The sequence below is a fragment of the Caretta caretta genome, chromosome 9, assembly GCF_965140235.1.
Source record: "Caretta caretta isolate rCarCar2 chromosome 9, rCarCar1.hap1, whole genome shotgun sequence".
NCBI lineage: Eukaryota > Metazoa > Chordata > Testudines > Cheloniidae > Caretta > Caretta caretta.
In genome coordinates, this window is record NC_134214.1 from 47,003,680 (window position 1) to 47,028,223 (window position 24,544).

General features: G+C 45.2%; 2 protein-coding genes across 3 annotated transcripts in view; one reads left to right on the forward strand and one right to left on the reverse strand.

Moving 5' to 3' along the window:
• The window catches only part of HS6ST1 (heparan sulfate 6-O-sulfotransferase 1), a 273,400-nt gene that overhangs the window by 175,580 nt on the left and 73,276 nt on the right, over positions 1 to 24,544 (forward strand). The window lies entirely within an intron of this gene.
• Positions 15,274 to 17,092, reverse strand: LOC125642424 (uncharacterized). The gene is made up of 2 exons (XM_048863787.2): positions 16,442 to 17,092; positions 15,274 to 15,830 (listed from the first exon to the last, which is right to left on the reverse strand). The coding sequence occupies exons 1-2, from the start codon at positions 17,019 to 17,021 to the stop codon at positions 15,745 to 15,747; spliced, it is 666 nt and encodes a 221-aa protein (XP_048719744.2). The 5' UTR covers positions 17,022 to 17,092; the 3' UTR covers positions 15,274 to 15,744.

The window sequence follows — 24,544 nt, forward strand, 5'->3', positions numbered from 1 at the left end:
CTGTCATGCTTCTGCAAGTCCTTTTTGCCTAAGGCTTCCTATATTCATAAATCATCCTTTGCGTTTCAATACAGAGAATGCCGGGTATTCTCTAGCCGCGCAGGCGTTCTCAGGACAAATTTTTTGGTGGCTTCAGAGTGTGGGCACCGACTCTTGCTGGTGGCCGCTCTCACGCTTTTTCCTAAAATACTTAATTAGCTTTAGGAAAAAATAAATATGCACATAGACACATCCAAATCATTGTAATTTATTTATTGCTAGCTAATAAGCCTGTTGTGAAAAGTGATATTAACAAACATACAAGTATCACTTCACAGCAGACTTACTCAGACCCAGGCAAGCCTGGGGACAAATTAAGACCTGGATTGGGGGCAGGGGGCAGAGAAGGGCTGAAGGAGGTGGCAGGGGGCTGCAGCTTGAAGCTCCATGGACGGAGGATGGAGTCCGAAGCTCCACATCTAGAGCCCAAAGCCCTGTGGCCAGAGCCTGCCACTTCACCACCCTAGGGCTGAAGTCCAAAGCCTGAGCCCCACCACCCTTGGGAAGGTGGGGAATTCGCCGGCTGCCTGCTCCTCCACTGTCATGCCCCAGGTGTCTCTCGGGAGGGGGGGCAGGACAGGGCCGGGCCCAACCTCCTATTGGTGGCCCCAGCAACCAACACCAAGGCAGTGTATCCAGAAGCACCAGGGTGGGAAAAGGGCTGCTGCTTTGCTCCCCCTCCTTGCCCCTATAACAGCCCAGGAGGATGTGGCCATGGTGGCCGCATTTGAAAAATGCTTAGCAGAGCTCAGCAACTTGATTTGGGGAAATGGTGCACCCGACTTGTGGGTCAACTTATTTCTTGATCATAAACTCTGTGTGAACCCAAAGCCTAGTCTAAGTGTGTCCGTCTCCCCTGCCCCACTGCCCATCAGATGGTCTTGTGGGAATGGAGGTAAAGAGAAACGAACATGGTACAGGTTGAACGGGATAAAGTAACACAAGGAAAAGATCTGACTTCCATCATTTGAGAAATCAGGTTTGATCTAATTGTTTCTGGGTTAGCTGTTGCAAATAGTAACAAATCACTGAATTATAGAGCCTGGAATGTCATACTGTACATCTGTCTGATCATCCTCTCTTCCCCATCTCCCTCTTCCCCCCCCCCATTTCTCCGGGGCGGTCATTTGGGGTCTGATCAAGTGCTCACTCTAGTCAGTAGAAAGGCTCCCATTAACTTCAGTAGGTTTTGGATTAGTCCCTGGAAGGATAAGTAGCACACATACAGTAACAGAGCAGAGGTAGGTCTTTTTTATTTGTTTTTTCTTGCTTCAGGTGCTTTTTCACCAAAACCTAACTATCTCTCTCTCTCTGGATTTATGAAGCCCCTTTCTCACGTTCCTTTTGTCAGAAAGGAGCCAGGGTTTGATTACTAATGCTCCTTTTTGTTTTCCCCTGCATCAGAAGGAAGAGCCTGAAGGTCAGCATTGAACAACACTAATAGGGCAGAATCCCAAAGGTCCCACTCTAAATCTCCCATTAGCCTCACCCCTGAAGGTCAGAGTGAAGAGTACTAAAAAGGCAAAGTCTTGAAAGAGCCATTGTTAACATCCCTTCCTCCTCAGCATCCCATGCTCCGAGTACACAAACCACAACCCCAAAGACAGTTTGAGACCCTCACACATCCGTTTTTAAGAGTAAAATTACTCACAACAGTGTCAGAAATGTTACTGGCAGATGCCGCAGCTATTCGCACTCAAAGTAGATTCATGTCACAGGCTGTCTCTAACCATGAGGCACATAAAAGTGATTACATTTAAAAATTAGGATGGATGGCAGCAGTTCAAATATCCCTTGAGTAAATGTTATTGTGCAGAGCAGCCGTAAATCTCATCAACACGCTGATCCTGAAAGGCCCTACTTACACAGAGAGAAACCAGTTGCGCTTCTTGTTTTGAATGTAAAAGACAAACAGTTCAAATATGTTTTTTGGGAGAAAACAACAATAATGCAACAGCAGGAATGTGGGGAGACGGGGGATGGGGTTGTTGGCATTCCCTCTGTGTGAAATGCTGTTAAGGGGTGCTCAGTGGAAAGCAGAAATATGCCTGCTGCTGCTAGGGTCCAGCCATATCTGACAAATGACACTGCGGGCACCAAAGCCAGGGGTGCCAGAAAATAAGAAGAGGGGGAACGCTAATGAATTACAGATATTGGAAGGCATGTTCCATTTCTTTTAACTGGTGTGAGGAGGGAGAAGAGAATTTTATTTCCTTTGTTTATTTTTAGGGCTATCAAGCGATGAAAAAGATCAGTCGCAATTAATTGCACTGTTAAACAATAATATAATGCTGTTTATTTAAATATTTTTGGATGTTTTCTACATTTTTGAATATATTGATTTCAATTACAAAACAGAATACAAAGTGTACAGTGCTCACTTTATATTTATTTTATTACAAATATTTGCACTGTAAAAAGCAAAAGAAATAGTATTTTTCAGTTAACCTAATACAAGTACTGTAGTGCAATCTCTTTATCATGAAAGTTGAATTTACAAATGTAGAATTATGTACACTGAATAACTTTATTCAAAAATAAAACAATGTAAAACTTTAAAGCCTACAAGTCCACTCAGTCCTACTTCAGCCAGTCACTCAGACAAACAAGTTTGTTTACATTTGCAGGAGATATTGCTGCCTGCTTCTTGTTTACAATGTGACCTGAAAGTAAAAATAGATGTTCACATGGCACGGTTGTAGCCGGCGTCACAAGATATTTACGTGCCAGATGCGCTAAAGATTCATATATCCCTTCATGCTTCAACCACCATTCCAGAAAACATGCGTCCATGCTGATGATGGGTTCTGCTCGATAATGATCCAAAGCAGAGTGGAGCAACGCATGTTCATTTTCATTATCTGAGTCAGATACCACCAGCAGAAGGTTGATTTTCTTTTTTGGTAGCGTGGATGATGTGGTTTCCGTATCTGATTGTTGCTCTTTTAAGACTTCTGAAAGCATGCTCCACACCTCATCCCTCTCAGATTTTGGATGGCACTTCAGATTCTTAAACCTTGGACCAAGTGCTGTAGCTGTCTTTAGAAATCTCACATTGGTACCTTATTTGTTTTTTGACAAATTTGCGGTGAAAGTGTTCTTAAATGAACATGTGCTAGGTCATCATCCAAGACTGCTATAACATGAGATATATGGCAGAATTCGGGTAAAACAGAACAGGAGATATACCGTTTTCCCCCAAGGAGTTCAGTCACAAATTTAATTAACACATTATTTTTTTAATGCACATCATCAGCATGGAAGCATGTCCTTTAGAATGGTGGCTGAAACATGAAGAGGCATATGAATGTTTAGCATATCTGGCATATAAATACTTTGCAATGCCGGCTACAAAAGTGCCATGTAAACTCCTGTTCTCAATTTCAGGTGACACTGTAAATAAGAAGCAGGCAACATTATCTCCTGTGAATGTAAACAAACTTGTTTATCTTAGCGATTGGCTGAACAAGAAGTAGGTCAGAGTGGACTTGTAGGCTCTAAAGTTTTACATTGTTTTATTTTTGAGTGCAGTTATGTGACAAAAAAATCTACATTTGTAAGTTACGCTTTCACGATAAAGAGATTGTACTACAGTACTTGTGTGAGGTGAATTGAAAAATACTATTTCCTTTATCATTTTTACAGTGCAAATATTTGTAATCAAAAATATTATTATAAAGTGAGCACTGTACACTTTGTATTCTGTGTTGTAATAGAAATCAATATATTTGAAAAGGTAGAAAAACATCCAAAAATATTTAATAAATTTCAATTGGTATTCTATTGTTTAACACTGAGATTAACCGTGATTAATTTTTTTATCACAATTACTTTTTTTGAGTTAATCACATCCGTTAACTGCAATTAATCGACAGCTCTATTTATTTTTCTTTTTAGTGTATTTCCCAACAGCAGCATCCAGGAAAGATGCAGATGCTTCTCTTTGGCTTGCTGCATTGGGCTAATTGGGAGGGGTTGACATCTGTGTATTACTCCAGTAGATATGGGGAAAAAATCAGAAGTTCATCATAGAGCGGACACTGCCGTCAATCATAACGCATCAGTGAGCAAGATGAAACCCCCCCTCCTCCTGCTGGCAAACATCGTAGTGGGGTTCATTGTTACAAAACCTGTTATCAGAACAGACATGCTGCAAAGACGTACTTAATCCACAGGAAGCTTTAACAACACTGTATGTATTGATCACACCAGCTTAATAGAGGAATAATTATGAATGAATGTGCTGGTAACAGTAAAGAGAGACTGCCTAAGAAGACCTAGAAATATTTTGTTTTATTTAGATTTCTAGAACATTTGCCAATCCTATTTGCTGGATGCATTTACAAAACGTTACAAATATAATTGAATATAGTTGACCTATCATGTAAAGAAAAGAGCTTTCCCTTCTTCCTAATATTGACTTGCCTTGACCGTCCAGTGGGCCATGCCATTTTGGGTTGTAGTCTCATCAGATTTTACAAGTTTAAGCAAAGTCAACCCATTATCAGATCTGCCAGGAAACCAGACTGCTCCAAGAGTGTGGTGTTGATGATTCTGTAGGGGGCAGTCTTTCTGAGTAAGTATTAAATCAATACATCAGCACAGTGCAATGTGGTACTGAGCTATTCGAGGTATTGTTTTTTCAGATCCAGTCTTGAGATAGAGTTCCTGACCACCTGTGGTCATTAATGTTTCTGTGGCACTTTTTTGCAAGAGTTTCCTGGCGAAATTCTAGGAAGATGCGATAACTGGTCTAGACCCTGCAAGCTTTGCCTGCAATGGGACTCCCGCTGTTTTAACTGAATGGTGGTTATATTCATGAGAATTTTTTTAATAAACAGTTTTCCTGTCTACATGGACAGGGGATGGAGGTCCCTTACCTCTGAGTTTATAGTCTAACTTTTTTTTTAATTCAATCTCTATAATAATTGAAGCCACCAAAATTCTCTTGTACCAGTGGCATGGAGGGGCTGCAGGGGACAGCCTCACAGTTGTCATGTAAGCTGCAGCAGGTTGATTACCACAGCTATATTTCCCCCTCCCCCCTCCTTTTCTAGGAATACCATCTGTTTAGTCATTAGCCCCATCAGCTCTCATTAACTGAGTCATGTCTCATTTAGGCTGCTGTATTAGCTTCTCATTGTTCCCCAGATAGGGAGTCACAGGCTTTTTGCAGATGTCTTGCTTCCTGTTGAGCTCTGTCCAAAGTCAGGTGTCAGCTGGAGAGCACACATTGGATCCAGATCCAGATCCAGTTTCTATTTCAAATCCTCATGCCAAAATGCCAGCCTATTCCTTCAGGGCACCAAGTGCCAACTTGTCTATGCTGGCCCAGCTTTGCAGAGTCATGTGGAATATACAATTGCCTTGACTAAAGAGGGGAAGCCTTCTGTCTCTGCTACTCCCTTCTCTTTTATTTCTTCACTTTTCATCATCTCTGTTCCAACTAATCTTTTCTCCCCCACCCCTCCAATGGGTACATCTAAGTACCAAAACCCTGATTCAGAACTGAAATTAAGAAGAAATCACCTGGAAGGGAATGACCAGCTTACATTTCAGTTAGTGCACTTTGGTTACACACAATTTGTTCTGTGACAAAACTGTATCAAGAAAGTCTCTAGAAAAAGGGGGATGGCACATGAGGGAGAAAAGGAGCCCTCCAGTGATGTTAAATTTGAACATGGGACAGTTTAGTGTTTGTTTTAAAATCTTCTGTTTCACTCTGTTTCCAGACGTACAGTTACTACTGTTAATTTTGTGACACTTGCTGAGATTTTTTTAAGGGTGAATGGACACGTTATAGTGCAACCCTTTAATATTTTTTAAAGCCATATTTGAGTGGGAGGATGTGTTGGAGATTAGCTGGTTCTCTGTGAGATGAATGATTGTTCAGACAACCAAATGTGGGTGTGAGTTTGCGAAAGCTGCCTTCCAGCGGTATTAGGAAGGTGCTGAAATAATGAAGGCTATTTGGAGTGTTTTATAGAGAAATGAATTAATTAGAGCAAGTGGTGAGCTCACACTTCCCCCCCTGTGACCTGCTTGAGTTATGCACTTCAGGGGCTTTACATAGTATTCCATCCTTAACCATTTTTAAACCCTTCTGCCCTACGGAGTAAGGGAAGGAAGGAGAACCGCAGGAGGAGGAGCTTTACACACGCTTCTGATTGCATCTGTTTATTTTACAGAAATATTTTGATGAATTACCTCTGAGCATTTTTCCCACCTAACTTAGCTCCAAATAATTAAAAACCAACAACAAATTCTGCTTCCACCCCTTAACATCTCTTCTTTCTCCCACCTTCTTTCATTTCATTTTCAGTTTGCTGCAGTGATATGCATGCAGTCCCTAGGACTTCCCCTACATCCCATCAGGGGCTCATGTCTGCCTCCAACTCCCCAGCTAAATAAATGTAAATATGTGCATTAGAAAACCTTTGGGAAATTTTAGCTTCTGCCTTTGTATTATTGACCTCCAGTGGTGGATAAATAGGGATTTGATTTGTTAATTCTGGAATGACTTAGGCCAGGGCTGAATTTGGCCCAAGGCTGGGAAGACCAAATGAATTTCACTGGAGACCTAAACCAGCTTTGGACCCATTGGCTGCCGCATCCCCTTTTCCCGACACGCCTAGCTAAGTACAGTGTTTGCTTTGTCCTGACATCTTATGCATTCATAGCCAAATTTAGAGGAGGGTTTACTAAGCAATAGGAAGTTTTAAGCCTAGACAGTGTGACATAAGCGATATAGCCCTTCAGTTTACTTGTTACTCCTTGCTTCCTGACTCGCATGCTATAGCTGGGCTAGACAAGCTATGCCTTTTCCATCCTGGTTGCTTCTCCCTGTTTTCTGCCACCACCTCTTTATATTGTTGCCCTAGTTAACCTGCCTACCCTAATGTGGAACAGTCACAATTTATTACAAGCTGTTCGTATTCTGTGTCTTTGTATCCCCTCCCTTCTGACATTAGGAGTAAAAACACACAGAAAGGCACTCTTCCTCAGCAATGACAAAATATGATTGACATTGTGTGTAGTGGCTAAGGGTCCCATTGTGGTAGGCATTGTATAGATACATAACAAGAAGATAGTCTCTGCCCCAAAGAGTTTACAGCCTAAATAAAGAAAATTAATACAAAAATGAAGTTTGTAAGCCAAGACTGAGTTTGGAGAGATGAGCCACTAAAAAATGGTGGGGGTGTAGGGGAATTTAAAAGTCTTCATTGATGACATTCAACCGGTGTAATAAGGAAACTAGCTTCAGACTTAACGGTGGAGAGGGTACTGGCTCCCGGTAATACAAGGCACCCAGAGCATAGGATGGCCAACTGTGTGCAGCTTTACAAATAAAATAAAAAAAAAAAAAAAAAGGAGTACTTGTGGCACCTTAGAGACTAACCAATTTATTTGAGCATGAGCTTTCGTGAGCTACAGCTCACTTCATCAGATGTTTACCGTGGAAACTGCAGCAGACGCTGCAGTTTCCACGGTAAACATCTGATGAAGTGAGCTGTAGCTCACGAAAGCTCATGCTCAAATAAATTGGTTAGTCTCTAAGGTGCCACAAGTACTCCTTTTCTTTTTGCGAATACAGACTAACACGGCTGTTCCTCTGAAACCTGTCATTAAATAAAATAAAGAAATTAATAATTGACATACTGAAGTGGTGTTGGACAGCACATGTGATTCCCCAGGGAGGGAAAGGAGCTGAGGGCCAGACCCTCAAAGGTATTTAGGTTCCTAACTCCCAAGCATCAAAATACCTTTAAGGATCTAGGCCTGAGAGAGCATGTAAGGTCCTTTATATGGCTGGCTCAGGGGCCCCTCATGAAGTCTGCAGGTGCCAGTGGAGCCCGAATATTGTGTGGGAGGTGCTCAGGATTTGCTCCTTTGAGCCGTGTATGTTTTCCCCTCTGTGTAGGCCCTGCCGTGTTTTTTTTCCCTTAGTGATGACATTTGAAAGCAGTGGGGCTGGCAGCAGTTATCCATGGAGCCAGCAAAGCTTGTGCTCCATCCGAGGTTTAAAATCAGCTTGTCAGAGTGAGCCAGGTACAGGCATTTTTGCAAGTATCGTTTGAGTAGGAGAATGACTGAGGATGGGCATTTGCTTCTGAGTATCATTTCTGGAAGCTGAGCGGCTTAGTAGATTAATCTTCCTTCTGGGACTGTGGATCAAGGTGAAGTGCAGGGCAGGATGATTATTAAGACTGAAATTCTCTGTCAGTTTGTTGGCAGAGATGGTTCCTCTGCATCGAAGCAGTGGCAATCCGAGTGTCTGTGGCAGCACCTGGCCTCAGAGGGAGTGGGACTGACTGTGGTGGAAGCAGGTTTGCAAACGTGTGCGGCACGCTGCATTCTCAAGGCATCTGTAGTGTGCCATCGTATCCAGTCTTCCCTGTTATGTTTTCACTTTGTTCTTCTTCATAAGGTCTCTGAGCAAGTCCCTTGCCAGATACCCCTTGTAACAAGGAGTTGTGTTGGATGGATCATGTCTGACATGTTTGGAGGCCTGAATCTTTTGTTTTTGTGTTTGTTTTTCCTGAAGCCTGGGAGAGGGAGGAGAGTCCTCTGTATTCCTGTTGGGAGCCCTGACATTCCTTCTCTATTAAGTCTCCCATTTCAGAATGGTACTAGCAATCAGCTATTGAGCAATTCAAGATACCTTCCCTTCTTCCTCAGGGACATGAGCATAGCCTGACTAGCATTCTGATTCCCGGCCCCTCTTCGGCAGGGAGACCGAGGAATCAGGCCTGAGAGTTGAATGTGGGTCTCCCGCATAGCAAGTGCAGAGGATATAAAGTGGCCCAGGACTTGAGTCTTTGATTTTATGTTTGCCGTAGTTAGTTTGCATACCAACTGAGGTCCTGAGTCAGAGGGTCACTTGAGTATGTGCTTAAGTCCATTCCTATTTAGCAACATTTACTTAAGTGCTTTGCTGAATAAGGATGTTTTCCTTAATTATTATTTGTACTATCACAGTGTCTAGGAACCCCAGTCATGTACCAGGACCCCATTGGGCTAGGTGCTGTACAAACACAACAGAAAGATGCTCCCTGCCCTAAAGAGCTTACAGTGTAAATATAAGACAAAAGGTTGCTACCAGCAAACAGGGGAGCCCAAGGAGACAATATTGGTTATTATGATAGCCACAAATTGCATTAACTCCTGATGCGGGGCCTGAGTTGCGAACAGAATGAAATTAAAACAGACCTTCCTGCTTCTGTGATACTCTAAAAATGCCCTTTTAGAGTTGCACTGTGATTGCAATGGGCCACATTCATTTTTTTATTACTTTTATTTTTGAAACAAGTGGCCTGCTGAATTCTTGGCTGCTGTGGGATATTTTAAAAAGAATCTTTTAAAATATGAATTCACGATGGATCAAACAGGCTGAAGGTGTGAGCCTCTTGACAGGCCAGGGAGATCTGCATAGCAGCTTGTCCGTAGGCGTGTTTGTGTCTTCGGGCAAAAAAAAATTATTCGTGTGAGAGGTTTTTTAAGTTTTAAAGATAAATATTTTTTTAAAAAATGAAGCCAAAGGCATTTATTTTCAGAAATGTCTTCACCAAGCAGGACCTGTTTCTACTTGTTTGTCTTCTTTTAATAAGGGTAAATTAAGCTTCTCGATGGTCCTGGTCTTTCTTTTCATGTTTGAAGCACATGATCAGCAGATTGCCAATGCTCCAGGGGTACATCTGTTTTGCATGCATTTTTAATGCAAGTTTTGTTTTGAGGGATTTCTTTTATTGATTAATCAGTTCTATCTGCTGCTTCTGTTCACCCTCAGCTAGGTCTTATAGAATCATAGAATACCAGGGTTGGAAAGGACCTCAGGAGGTCTTATCCGTTGGGCATTGTGGGGAAGAGAGATGTGTGTTTGAGTGACCTTGGATGAGCCCTACTACAAAGCTTTTTCAGTTGGGGACGTAATCCTTTTCATGCCTCACTTCTGTGCAGTCAGGGCCAGCCTTTTTGAAAAGGGGTACAAGTAATTATTTACAGGCAAAAAAAGGGGCCTCTGTTTAAATTGACATGTTCTGGGGTTGCCTGGGTTCCCCGCATCCATTGGCTCCTTAATATAATTTGAGCAGTCCCTTGAAATTTTTCTGGGGATGATAGTTGGGGGTGCCACCTATGGATGGACACAACACAGAAGTCTGCAGATATTCAGTGCCCGTTTTTTAAAAAACTGTGGTTGAAAACACTGATGCTGACTGTGGCTCCAGACCATACATTTAAATGGCCATGTGGCATTGAAAGTGTGAAATTGGGGACCTTTTCTGCAGTTTCCTTGTGTTCCCCATTTAAGCTGTTTGTATTTTTGATTATCTAGTAACCAGTTTTGAAAATGTAAGTAACTAACACACACATGCAGATTCACCTCAGAATCCTTTGTGCCAGTTCCTCTGGCACTTCAAAGAAGACACCAATCTCCTCCACCCCACCCCACCCCACCCCCAGCACTTCATAAGAGGACCCAAGGAAATGGACACAAAGGTTTATGGGGTGTTTATATCATCTAAGGAAGACTGGTTGCAAGCAGATTAGCAAATTCACTTCAGTAAGGAGGCACAGGGAATGAGAAAAGCAGGTTCGCAACCCTCCAGTCAGCTACTCCCTTTCTACCTTAATAGATTTATCTGCCAAGTCTTTGTTTTTCCTGGTGACATGAGTCAGGTATTTTAACTCTTTCGGTGCTGAAGGAGCTAGCCAAAATAAGGGAGAATTGGCTGAAATCCAGGTTGTTATTGTTCAGAGTGCACCTTTGGGCCGTGGAGTGCCCTGCTAGGCATTTTGGTGAGGCCTCCCTTGGGCGAAGGGTTGCTGAAGATCCCAGCGCTTAGCAGTGAACTGTAACCTGGCAAACCCTGGGGCGAAAGCCCTCGCACATAAAGCAGAAAATGATTAAAATTTTAGGCTGAGGCGTGGGTCATTTCTCTAATGTTTTCAGCCAGAGCCATTAAACCCTTAACATTGGGCTTTGGAATGTGGCCACAAGTCATAAAATGTCTGAACAGGCAAGAGTGTTAGTAATGTCATAAATAATAATGACACTGCTCTGAGAACATGCATGAGCAGAGAGAGAGAGAGAGAAATAAAGAGCAGAAGAGACACAGTGAGATTTATTAACCTTAGCAGATGTAAGACTGGAAATTTCCTGACAAAAGCAAAGCAAATACGGTAGGGTCTCCTGAAAGTGGAAAAGAAAAGGGAAGGCTCTGGTAAAGATATTTGGTGTTGCAGGTATAAAAAAGAACAACAGTGATGCAGAAAGAATTATGCTGTGTGTCAAAACAAAATATTGCGGTATGTTGTTATAGTTTAAAGTTTATATTTTTAAAGTGCAATGTTAGGCAGAGCAGTTGCACCATTTTTGTGAAGTTCAGCTCCAAGGAGTAGATGCTGCAGCAAAGGTACATTCATTTCATTTTCTTTCTTTGTCACAAAGGTGCACTGAAACATTGTTCTATTCAGAAGAATCCCTGGGTATCATCATTAGAAGATGTTGTGTTGTATATAAAAAAAGGTCCATTCCCAACAGATATATCCTTTTGTCATAAATTAAAAATAAAGCAGCAAAAAAGATAAGATTAGTGTCCCAAACAAAAAAATCAGTGATGAAATCAGACCTGAGCAATACTACAGCCATGTTAACAATCACCAGTCCTTATGCTCCTTCCTCCACAAGTAAATAGTTATGCTGCAAGGCATATTCTGTAGGCAAAAATCTGGATTATTTCAGACGCAGGTGGGGAGTAAACTCCAAAGTTGAGGGCCATTCATGGAAGCTGACCTACTGGCAGCCCTCTTTCTGTTATGCTGAGGGAGCGTTAGCTTGAATGCCTGTGCTGGCCACTGCTGTGGAAAGTTCCAAGTCTTCGGGGGTTTTATCGAACAAAACCAGGGCCTTCAATTCCACTTGAAAACCAATAATCAGCCAGCGCTGACTATGCTGCACTAGCGTTATGCGCTGCTAGTGAGATGTACAGTTTAGTAAGTGAGGCTGTGCAATCTGTGTCCATTTCATTATAAAAACAACAAAGGCATGGCTGGATTTAATGGTAGTGAGGATCTGCATCCAAAGAAGGAGGTTACACTCTCCGGACAAGACGAAGATGAAAAAAAAAAACGTCTTCCAGGTCACTTCTACTATTACCTATTATCCAATAGCATCTGAGGATGCCAGATTGAAAGTTCTAGTAAGCAATGATGGGCACACACCCTCAGGAAGAGGAGAAGGTGGTATTTTGGCTATATCTTCCATTTACTTTCCTAAAATTACTACTAATACCTCAGTCCTACCCAGGATTAAGCTTCAACCAGTTAGTTCTCATTCATGCCCCAATTTCACCCAGCCACTGGATAAAGCATTCAACAGCACTGGCTGGATTAGATGAGAGAGAAAGCTGTGTCATCAACATATTGCAGGCCATACCTCTTCATTAACGCTCCTTATAGCACCATCCAAAACCAACCCCTGGGAAGGCTCAGCAAGGAAGGAACAGAGCCACCCAGGAATGACCCTCTCATGTCCCACTACAGCCCTCCAGAAGCTTCATCAACACCTCAGGATCACTGGTAATGAAGGCAGTTGATAGATCTATCAATATCTGTATGGACATCTGATCTTCACCTATAGCTAGGAGATTGTCCTTTAACATCACCAGGACATTCTCTGCACTATATCTAGGTCTGTACCTGGATTAGGGTGGACCAAGGAGGCTTTTGGATTGCTACGTCACTTTGGGATGTCCCATCTCTCCAGGCTTAGGGTATGTCTACACTACGGAATAAGGTCGAATTTATAGAAGTCGGTTTTTTAGAAATCGGTTTTATATATTCGAGTGTGTGTGTCCCCTAAGTGCATTAACTCGGCGGAGTGCTTCCACAGTACCGAGGCTAGAGTTGACTTCCGGAGCGTTGCACTGTGGATAGCTATCCCACAGTTCCCGCAGTCTCCGCTGCCCATTGGAATTCTGGGTTGAGATCCCAATGCCTGATGGGGCTAAAACATTGTCGCGGATGGTTCTGGGTACATATCGTCAGGCCCCCGTTCCCTCCCTCCCTCCGTGAAAGCAAGGGCAGACAATCGTTTCGCGCCTTTTTTCCTGAGTTACCTGTGCAGACGCCATACCACGGCAAGCATGGAGCCCGCTCAGGTAACTGTCACCCTATGTCTCCTGGGTGCTGGCAGACGCGGTACGGCTTTGCTACACAGTAGCAGCAACCCCTTGCCTTCTGGCAGCAGATGGTACAGTACAACTGGTAGCCGTCATCGTCACGTCCGAGGTGCTCCTGGCCACGTCGGCTGGGAGCGCCTGGACAGACATGGGCGCAGGGACTTAATTTAGAGTGACTTGACCAGGTCATTCTCTGTAGTCCTGCAGTCAGTCCTATTGAACCTCCCCTGTCTAGGGGACTCATTCCTCTAGGTCACACTGCAGTCACTCACAGAGAAGGTACAGCGAGGTAAATCTAGCCATGTATCAATCAGAGGCCAGGCTAACCTTCTTGTTCCAATAAAAACGATAACTTAGGTGCACCATTTATTATTGGAACCCTCCGTGAAGTCCTGCCTGAAATACTCCTTGATGTAAAGACACCCCCTTTGTTGATTTTAGCTCCCTGAAGCCAACCCTGTAAGCCGTGTCGTCAGTCGCCCCTCCCTCCGTCAGAGCAACGGCAGACAATCGTTCCGCGCCTTTTTTCTGTGCGGACGCCATACCAAGGTAAGCATGGAGGCCGCTCAGCTCACTTTGGCAATTAGGAGCACATTAAACACCACACGCATTATCCAGCAGTATATGCAGCACCGGAACCCGGCAAAGCGATACCGGGCGAGGAGGCGACGTCAGTGCGGTCACGTGAGTGATCAGGACATGGACACAGATTTCTCTGAAAGCATGGGCCCTGCCAATGCATGCATCATGGTGCTAATGGGGCAGGTTCATGCTGTGGAATGCCGATTCTGGGCTCGGGAAACAAGCACAGACTGGTGGGACCGCATAGTGTTGCAGGTCTGGGACGATTCCCAGTGGCTGCGAAACTTTCGCATGCGTAAGGGCACTTTCATGGAACTTTGTGACTTGCTTTCCCCTGCCCTGAGGCGCATGAATACCAAGATGAGAGCAGCCGTCACAGTTGAGAAGCGAGTGGCGATAGCCCTGTGGAAGCTTGCAACGCCAGACAGCTACCGGTCAGTTGGGAATCAATTTGGAGTGGGCAAATCTACTGTGGGGGCTGCTGTGATGCAAGTAGCCCACGCAATCAAAGATCTGCTGATATCAAGGGTAGTGACCCTGGGAAATGTGCAGGCCATAGTGGATGGCTTTGCTGCAATGGGATTCCTTAACTGTGGTGGGGCCATAGACGGAACCCATAACCCTATCTTGGCACCGGAGCACCAAGCCACCAAGTACATAAACCACAAGGGGTACTTTTCGATAGTGCTGCAAGCTCTGGTGGATCACAAGGGACGTTTCACCAACATCAACGTGGGATGGCCGGGAAAGGTGCATGACGCTCGCATCTTCAGGAACTCTGGTCTGTTTCAAAAGCTGCACTAGGAAGGGACTTTATTCCCAGACCAGAAAATAACTGTTGGGGATGTTGAAATGCCTATATGTATCCTTGGGGACCCAGCCTACCCCTTAATGCCATGGCTCATGAAGCCGTACACAGGCAGCCTGGACAGTAGTCAGGAGCTGTTCAACTACAGGCTGAGCAAGTGCAGAATGGTGGTAGAATGTGCATTTGGATGTTTAAAGGCGCGCTGGCGCAGTTTACTGACTCGCTTAGACCTCAGCGAAACCAATATTCCCACTGTTATTACTGCTTGCTTTGTGCTCCACAATATCTGTGAGAGTAAGGGGGAGACGTTTATGGCGGGGTGGGAGGTTGAGGCAAATCGCCTGGCTGCTGGTTACGCGCAGCCGGACACCAGGGCAGTTAGAAGAGCACAGGAGGGCGCGGTACGCGTCAGAGAAGCTTTGAAAACCAGTTTCATGACTGGCCAGGCTACGGTGTGAAAGTTCTGTTTGTTTCTCCTTGATGAAACCCCCCGGCCCTTGGTTCACTCTACTTTCCTGTAAGCTAAGCACCCTCCCCTCCCCACTCGATCACCGCTTGCAGAGGCAATAAAGTAATTGTTGCTTCACATTCATGCATTCTTTATTCATTCATCACACAAATAGGGGGATGACTACCAAGGTAGCCCAGGAGAGGTGGTGGAGGAGGGAAGGAAAATGCCACACAGCACTTTAAGCACAGCACTTTAAAAGTTTACAACTTTAAAATTTATTGAATGACAGCCTTCTTTTTTTTGGGCAATCCTCTGTGGTGGAGTGGCTGGTTGGCCGGAGGCCCCCCCACCGTGTTCTTGGGTGTCTGGGTGTGGAGGCTATGGAACTTGGGGAGGAGGGCGGTTGGTTACAGAGGGGCTGCAGTGGCAGTCTGTGCTCCAGCTGCCTTTGCTGCAGCTCAACCATACACTGGAGCATACTGGTTTGGTCCTCCAGCTGCCTCAGCATTGAATCCTGCCTCCTCTCATCACGCTGCCGCCACATTTGAGTTTCAGCCCTCTCTTCAGCCCGCCACCTCTCCTCCCGGTCATTTTGTGCTTTCCTGCACTCTGACATTATTTGCCTCCACGCATTCGTCTGTGCTCTGTCAGTGTGGGAGGACAGCATGAGCTCGGAGAACATTTCATCGCGAGTGCGTTTTTTTTTTCTTTCTAAGCTTCACTAGCCTCTGGGAAGGAGAAGATCCTGTGATCATTGAAACACATGCAGCTGGTGGAGAAAAAAAAAGGGACAGCGGTATTTAAAAAGACACATTTTATAGAACAGTGGCTACACTCTTTCAGGGTAATCCTTGCTGTTAACATTACATACATAGCACATGTGCTTTCGTTACAAGGTCGCATTTTGCCTCCCCCCACCGCGTGGCTACCCCCTCAACCTTCCCCCCTCCCTGTGGCTAACAGCGGGGAACATTTCTGTTTAGCCACAGGCAAACAGCCCAGCAGGAATGGGCTCCTCTGAGTGTCCCCTGAAGAAAAGCACTCTATTTCAACCAGGTGACCATGAATTATATCTCACTCTCCTGAGGATAACACAGAGAGATAAAGAACGGATGTTGTTTGAATGCCAGCAAACATACACTGCAATGCTTTGTTCTACAATGATTCCCGAGTACGTGTTACTGGCCTGGAGTGGTAAAGTGTCCTACCATGAAGGACACAATAAGGCTGCCCTCCCCAGAAACCTTTTGCAAAGGCTTTAGGAGTACATCTAGGAGAACCGCGAATGCCAGGGCAAAGTAATCCTTTCACATGCTTGCTTTTATTACCTATTATCCAATAGCATCTGAGGATGTATAGTATTTTAAAAGGTACACTCACCAGAGGTCCCTTCTCCGCCTGCTGGGTCCAGGAGGCAGCCTTGGGTGGGTTCGGGGAGTACTGGCTCCAGGTCCAGGGTGAGAAACAGTTCCTGGCTGTCGGGAAAACCGGTTTCTCCGCTTGCTTGCTGTGAGCTATCTACAACCTCATCATCATCATCTTCTTCATCCCCAAAACCTGCTTCCGTATTGCCTCCATCTCCATTGAAGGAGTCAAACAACACGGCTGGGGTAGTGGTGGCTGAACCCCCTAAAATGGCATGCAGCTCATTATAGAAGCGGCATGTTTGGGGCTCTGACCCGGAGCGGCCGTTCGCCTCTCTGGTTTTCTGGTAGGCTTGCCTCAGCTCCTTCAGTTTCACGTGGTACTGCTTCGGGTCCCTGTTATGGCCTCTGTCCTTCATGCCCTGGGAGATTTTCACAAAGGTTTTGGCATTTCGAAAACTGGAACGGAGTTCTGATAGCACGGATTCCTCTCCCCAAACAGCGATCAGATCCCGTACCTGCCGTTCAGTCCATGCTGGAGCTCTTTTGCGATTCTGGGACTCCATCATGGTCACCTGTGCTGATGAGCTCTGCATGGTCACCTGCAGCTTGCCACGCTGGCCAAACAGGAAATGAGATTCAAAAGTTCGCAGTTCTTTTCCTGTCTACCTGGCCAGTGCATCTGAGTTGAGAGTGCTGTCCAGAGCGGTCACAATGGAGCACTCTGGGATAGCTCCCGGAGGCCAATACCATCGAATTGTGTCCACAGTACCCCAAATTCGAGCCAGCAAGGTCGATTTAAGCGCTAATCCACTTGTCAGGGGTGGAGTAAGGAAATCGATTTTAAGAGCCCTTTAAGTCGAAATAAAGGGCTTCATTGTGTGGACGGGTGCAGGTTTACATCGATTTAACGCTGCTAAATTTGACCTAAAGTCCTAGTGTAGACCAGGGCTTAGTTATTAAGACCAAGAGAGGGTTTAGTGAGATGCCTGTATCACTGTGACCGGGGTCCCAATGGGGAGCCAGCTGTAGTCACTCAACTGCAAAGAATGGGGCAGACAATCCCCATAAAGCTTTGTAGTTGCAAAGAGTTCCTTTAGACTTGAGTTCATAAGTCATAGTCCAATGTCCAAATCTCATATTCAGGGCATACCAGCATAACTGGGACCTCAGTCTTGTGACTCAAACTTCCCCGATGAAGTCTAAGCAAATCTGAGATAACAGAATCAGGACTCACTGATCTTTTATACAATATCATGTCCTCTTTGACAAGTTGGGATTTCCTTGGGGAACAAAAGGTAATTAGGATGACTTTGAAGGAGGTCCATCACCGGTACTTAACTATACAAATTAACATAAGGCCATTTGCTTGTTTCTCCACCATTCACAGTACATTTCAAAGAGAGATGAATACCAAGATATCCTGTGTTTACAATTCATTTAAATGATCTTTTGACCTCTGAATTATCAGAATACAGCATAGACAGTGACTGTTGATTACATTGTCTACCCTACTCATACCTATGTGAATACACAAAAACACAAACATCATCTGCCCAGGAGTTTTTTGAGGGTTATTTATTTTGCAGGATGTTTAACCCTTTCTAGCCATGCATCACAATCACTCAGCAACGTTGAACTATCTGGACACTACTGTGCTAATAAGCGATGGTCACATAAACACCACCCTATACCGGAAACCTGCTGACTGCTATACTTACCTATATACCTGCAGCTTCCATCCAGGACACACCACACGATCCATTGTCTACAACCAAACTCTAAGATACAACCGCATTTGCTTCAATCCCTCAGACAGAGACAAACACCTACAAGATCCCTATTAAGCTTTCTTACAACTACAATACCCACCTGCTGAAGTGAAAAAAACAGATTAACAGAGCCAGAAGAGTACCCAGAAGTCACCTACTACAGGACAGGCCCAACAAAGAAAATAACAGAACGCCACTAGCTGTCACCTTCAGCCCCCAACTAAAACCTCTCCAGCACATCATCAGAGATCTACAACCTGTCCTGAAAAATGATCACTCACTCTCACAGATCTTGGAAGATAGACCAGTCCTCTCTTACAGACAGCCCCCCAACCTGAAGCAAATACTCTCCAGCAACCACACACCACACAACAAAAACACTAACCCAGGAACCTATCCTTGCAACAAAGCCCGATGCCAACTCTGTCCACATATTTATTCAAGTGACACCATCATAGGACCTAATTACATTAGCCACGCCATCAGGGGCTCGTTCACCTGCACATCTACCAATGTGATATACGCCATCTTGTGCCAGCAGTGCCCCTCTGCCATGTACATTGGCCAAACCAGACAGTCTCTACGCAAAAGAATAAATGCACACAAATCTGACATGAGGAATCATAATATTCAAAAGCTGGCAGGAGAACACCAACCTCTCTGGCCACTGAGTAAAAGACTTAAGGGTGGCAATTTTGCAACAGAAAAGCTTCAAAAACAGACTCCAATGACAGGTTTCAGAGGAACAGCCGTGTTAGTCTGTATTCGCAAAAAGAAAAGGAGTTCTTGTGGCACCTTAGAGACTAACCAATTTATTTGAGCATGAGCTTTCGTGAGCTACAGCTCACTTCATCAGATGAGAAACTGCTGAGCTTTAATTAACATGCAAACTAGATACCATTATCTTGGGTTTGAATAGAGACTGGGAGTGGCTGGGTCATTACACATATTGAATCTATTTCCCCATGTTAAGTATCCTCCCAGCTTCTTGTCAACTGTCTAAATAGGCCATCTTGATTATTACTACAAAAGTTTTTTTCTCCTGCTGATAATAGCTCATCTTAATGAATTAGCCTCTTACGGTTTGTATGGCAACTTCCACCTTCTCTGTATGTGTATATATATATCTTCTTACTATATGTTCCATTCTATGCATCCAGTGAAGTGGGTTGTAGCCCATGAAAGCTTATGCTCAAATAAATTTGTTAGGCTCTAGGGTGCCACAAGTACTTCTGTTCTTTTTATTGAACTCTCTGAATCTTACGGGGTGCTCTCTGTTAAGGCTTTAACTTGTCTTTCAGGCTGAGATGGCCACATACCACATTAATGGCGTGTGTGGTGACAGAGTGCACAGCAAGCTGAGGTGTACATCTACAGTGCTCCAGGGTGCTGCGCACAGCAATAGGACAAAGAGCTCTAGGGAACTTTTAGTGCACAGCAGCAGGGTCCACATGGCCAGTTAGTGTGCAGCACCTTAGACCAGAGGTGGGCAAACTACGGCCAACGGGCCACATCCGGCCTGCGGGACCATCCTGCCCGGCCCCTGAGCTCCCGGCCGGGGAGGCTAGTCCCCGGCCCCTCCCCTGCTGCCCCCTCTCCCCTGGAGCACGGCTTGCACCTGCCCACCTCTCAGGCTTTCCAGTAAGCCTGTCCTGCCGCTCTGAGTGGCATGGTAATGGGGCGGGGGGGAGGGGAGTTGGATAAGGGGCAGGAGGGCCCAGGGGGCGGTTGGATGGGGCGGAGTTTGGGGGGGGTCAGGATACAGGGAGCAGAGGGCGTTGGATGGGGGTGGGTTAGGGGGCGGGGGTCCTGGGAGGGGGTGGTCAGGGCACAAGGAGCGGGGGCAGTCAATTGGGGATGAGGTTTGGGGCGGGGGTTCTGGGAGGGGGCGGTCATGGGACAAGGAGCGGGGGGGGTTGGATGGGTTGGAGGTTCTGGGGGGGGCAGTCAGGGGGCGGGAAGTGGGAGGGGGCAGGGGCCAGGCTGTTTGAGGAGGTACAGCCTTCCCTACCCAGCCCTCCATACCGTTTCGCAACCCCGATGTGGCCCTCGGGCCAAAAAGTTTGCCCACCCTTGCCTTAGAGCATTGTAGATTTACACTACGCTTGCTGCGCGCTATCTCACCACATAGACAAGCTCTAAGAAAGGTCGGACTTGCAGAATGCTGATGTTTTGTTTAACTTGTTTATGTCAAACAACATGCCAGATGTACCATGAATCCATTGCTCCAGTCGTGCTGTCTGACATACTTGATAATGTTCTGGCCATTCACTGGAATGAATGATCAGTGGAAAACTGAGCTGTACATGTGAGCAGGCAGCAGCAAAGAACCAGTCTCTTTGTTAATCCAAGGAGTATGGTCCCAAGTGGGTCGCTGCGGAATACATTGCAATGCCTGTTATACCGAACATTGGGAACTGTTTTGAAAGATGCATACTTCCACAGGAGTGGGCGTGGGGGGGAATGTAGCACTGAACTTAAATTGGAGAGAGCTTGGACTTCTTTGCATTATGGTATTGATAAAAGCCAGCCGCTTCCCTTCCCAGAGCTGTAGCAAACAAAGTGGAGCTTCTTGGCTCGTCTCTGGAATAGAAATGGACAGCAGAAGCAGCACGTAGAATAACCAAACCAATATACAATTGCAAACTCAGATAATCTCTTTAACCTGGTTTCCTCCAGTAAGCGCTGGCTCTTTGAATCACTATTGAGAGATTTAGAAAGCACCCCCCGGAGCTATGCTGCAGGAAGCTCGCTTTTTCTGACTTCCAGGCTGCCTAGGCTGCTTTTCTTTTTTTGGTTTTTATTCTTCTCTCCCCCCCACATCTTCCTCCCCTGTCTTCGCCTCTTCCACTATTTTTGTCCATGCAAACATTATAAAAGGCCTAAAAGTGGATATGTGTCGTCTTCTAGTGTAGTTAAGTGGGAATACCATGCAGAGAATCCCCCAAGACAGCTGCTTTGGTTACAGGCCAAGCCTGCATCAGTACTAGAGGGAATTAATTATAATATATTAATATATATACATATAATTAATTATATATATTGATTTATTCCCATTCATTGATGTTATGTTTAGTAATTATAATGCTTTGCCCTTAAAACACTTTCATCTGAGGAGCTCAAAGCACTTTGGCTACCTTAGTTCATTTATATACAAAATACCCTATGAGGAAGGGAAGCTTTATGGTGCCAATTTTTAAACACCCACTGCAATAGTACTTACTTGGGAACCTACTATACAGTGTATCCTGATCAGACTGCGAGTACAGAACATTCAGAAAGATTGTTTAGTGCTTGTAGGCTTCAGGAATTACTTCTTGGTAAGCATTTCATTCTGGCGTGCTGATGAGAAAATAGGAAAGTGAAGTGGCAGAAACTTTATCCTGTAACATCAGAATACAGGATAGAACGGATACGTTACTGGGAAAATATGGAAATGGTTAAGGAAGTCTCTTAATCCTTCACGTAATAAAAAGGAGAGGAAATTTAGACCAACCCCTTTTATTCTCTTTTTCTGTTACCTAATGATGGAAATTAATTTTAATACAACAGATCGACTAAGAGACTAACAAACAGTGTACCTTCCTCTTCAATTTAATCTACTAATTAAGGGCTTTAAACTGCTTTAGGTCTTTCCGCCTCATCCTCTTAAGTTATCTGCTCTGATAGTTTATAGAGGCAAACCCCAGAATGCAAATAGTTTACGTGAAGAAAAACTACCTCCCCCAAACCCCCGATATCACAAATTGGATTTCTCCCTCACCGTCACCCTTTTAATAATAAACCTGGCGCAGAGAAGGAAATAACAGCTCTTGAACTAGTGTCATTTTATTAATATATTGAGTTAAACAACATGGGGACTGCTGGCAATCTATGGGGGGATCCTGGAGGTGGTTCTCAGGTTAGCCTGCAGTGCCGGAGGCAGCAGTGATTGTCCCTGCATGGGCCCCGTGGCCGGGCTGCGGCGGTGGTGAGATCAGAGGCGGCGCGGAGGAGGGCAGGAACTGAGTGCAGGAGGGAACACAGCCAGGCGGGGGCGACCCATGGGCTGGGACCTCCCAGCCACATCTTGCGGCGGTCAGTGCTGCCCTCCCAGCATCCCTGGCCCAGCTCGCTGGCAGTAGAGTCGCGGGAAAGCCCTGGCTCTGGGAGCCTGTGAGAGACCTCTTCTGTGCGGGGCAGAGGGCTGGGCTGGCGTGCCGGGCCCTGGCTTTGGCCCATGAGCTCCCCATAGGGGTGCAGAGCAGCTGGGACACTGGCCCCCAGTTAGAGGGTCCATGCACAGCTCAGTTCTGGGATGGAACTGCCTCACGGTGAGGTTTTTTTTAGTTATATGAACTTCATTATAATTATACATAAGAACTACAACATAATATAACTACATTATAATTATAAAACTGGATGCTGTCGATATTTAACCTGCAGCCTGCAGCTGCCCTTGAAGTTCACTGCAACCAGATTTCACCTGTATAAAAAATGTTAAGGGGGGCCCATACAGGTTTATTTGTCCAGGGCCCTGCACCGCCCTGGAGACAGCCTTGCTCGGATTACTAAATCCGAAGCCACACAGGGCTTTTAAAAATCACCACCGACACCTTGAATTGCATTCACACGCAAATGAGACAGTGAAGGGAATCACAGGTATTGTTTTTTAAAAATCACGTAAATAATGCCCTAATGTATGTAAATACTTTATAAAATGCCCTCATCTTGCAAACACTTAGAATATCATAGAATATTAGGGTTGAAAGGGACCTCAGGTGGTCATCTAGTCCAAGCCCCTGCTCAAAGCAGGTCCAATTTCCAAATAAATCATCCCAGCCAGGGCTTTGTCAAGCCTGACCTTAAAAACCTCAAAGGAAGGAGATTCCACCACCTCCCTAAGTAACGCATTTCACTGCTTCACCACTCTCCTAGTGAAAAAGTTTTTCCTAATATCCAACCTAAACCTCCCCCACTGCAACTTGAGACCTTACTCCTTGTTCCATCATCTGCTACAACTGAGAACAGTCCAGATCCATCCTCTTTGGAATCCCCTTTCAGGTAGTTGAAAGCAGCTATCAAATCCCCCCTCATTCTTCTCTTCCGCAGACTAAACAATCCCAGTTCCCTCAGCCTCTCCTCATAAGTCATGTGTTCCAGTCCCCTAATCATTTGTGTTGCCCTCCGCTGGATGCTTTCCAATTTGTCCACATCCTTCTTGTAGTGTGGGGCCCAAAACTGGACACAGTACTCCAGATGAGGCCTCACCAATGTCGAATAGAGGGGAACGATCACATCCCTCAATCTGCTGGCAATGCCCCCACTTATACATCCCAAAATGCCATTGGCCTTCTTGGCAACAACGGCACACTGTTGACTCATATCCAGCTTCTCGTCCACTGTCACCCCTAGGTCCTTCTCTGGTCCTCCACTCCTCCCTGGTCATTTGTCCAATCTTCCACTTCTTGTAAGCTTCTTTTTTGTGTTTAAGATCAGCAAGGATTTCACTGTTAAGCCAAGCTGGTCGCCTGCCATATTTACTATTCCTTCTGCACATCAGGATGGTTTGTCCTTGTAACCTCAATAAGGATTCTTTAAAATACAGCCAGCTCTCTTGGGCTCCTTTCCCCCTCATGTTATTCTCCCAGGGGATCCTGTCCGTCAGTTCCCTGAGGGAGTCAAAGTCTGCTTTTCTGAAGTCCAGGGTCTGTATTCTGCTGCTCTCGTTTCTTCCTTGTGTCAGGATCCTGAACTCAACCATCTCATGGTCACTGCCTCCCAGGTTCCCATCCACTTTTGCTTCCCCTACTAATTCTTCCTGGTTTGTGAGCAGCAGGTTAAGAAGAGCTCTGCCCCTAGTTGGTTCCTCCAGCACTTGCACCAGGAAATTGTCCCCTACAGTTTCCAAAAACGTCCTGGATTATCTGTGCACCTCTGTATTGCTCTCCCAGCGGATATCAGGGTGATTGAAGTCTCCCATGAGAACCAGGGCCTGCAATCTAATAACTTCCGTTAGTTGCTGGAAGAAAGCCTCATCCACCTCATCCCCCTGGTCCGGTGGTCTATAGCAGACTCCCACTACGACATCACCCTTGTTGCTCACACTTCAAAACTTAATCCAGAGATTCTCAGGTTTTTCTGCAGTTTCATACTGGAGCTCTGAGCAGTCGTACTGCTCTCTTACATACAGTGCAACTCCCCCACCTTTTCTGCCCTGCCTGTCCTTCCTGAACAGTTCATATCCATCCATGACAGTACTCCAGTCATGTGAGTTATCCCACCAAGTCTCTGTTGTTCCAATCACATCATAATTCCTTGACTGTGCCAGGATTTCCAGTTCTCCCTGCTTGTTTCCCAGGCTTCTT

What these genes read in the sequence shown, in the direction of transcription:
- LOC125642424 (XM_048863787.2), bottom strand. Translation starts at nt 17,021, where the DNA reads ATGCAGAGCTCATCAGCACAGGTGACCATGATGGAGTCCCAGAATCGC. An exon ending in AGGCGGAGAAGGGACCTCTG is followed by an intron (nt 15,831 to 16,441) that starts GTGAGTGTACCT and finishes TTTCTCCACCAG; the next exon opens with CTGCATGTGTTTCAATGATC.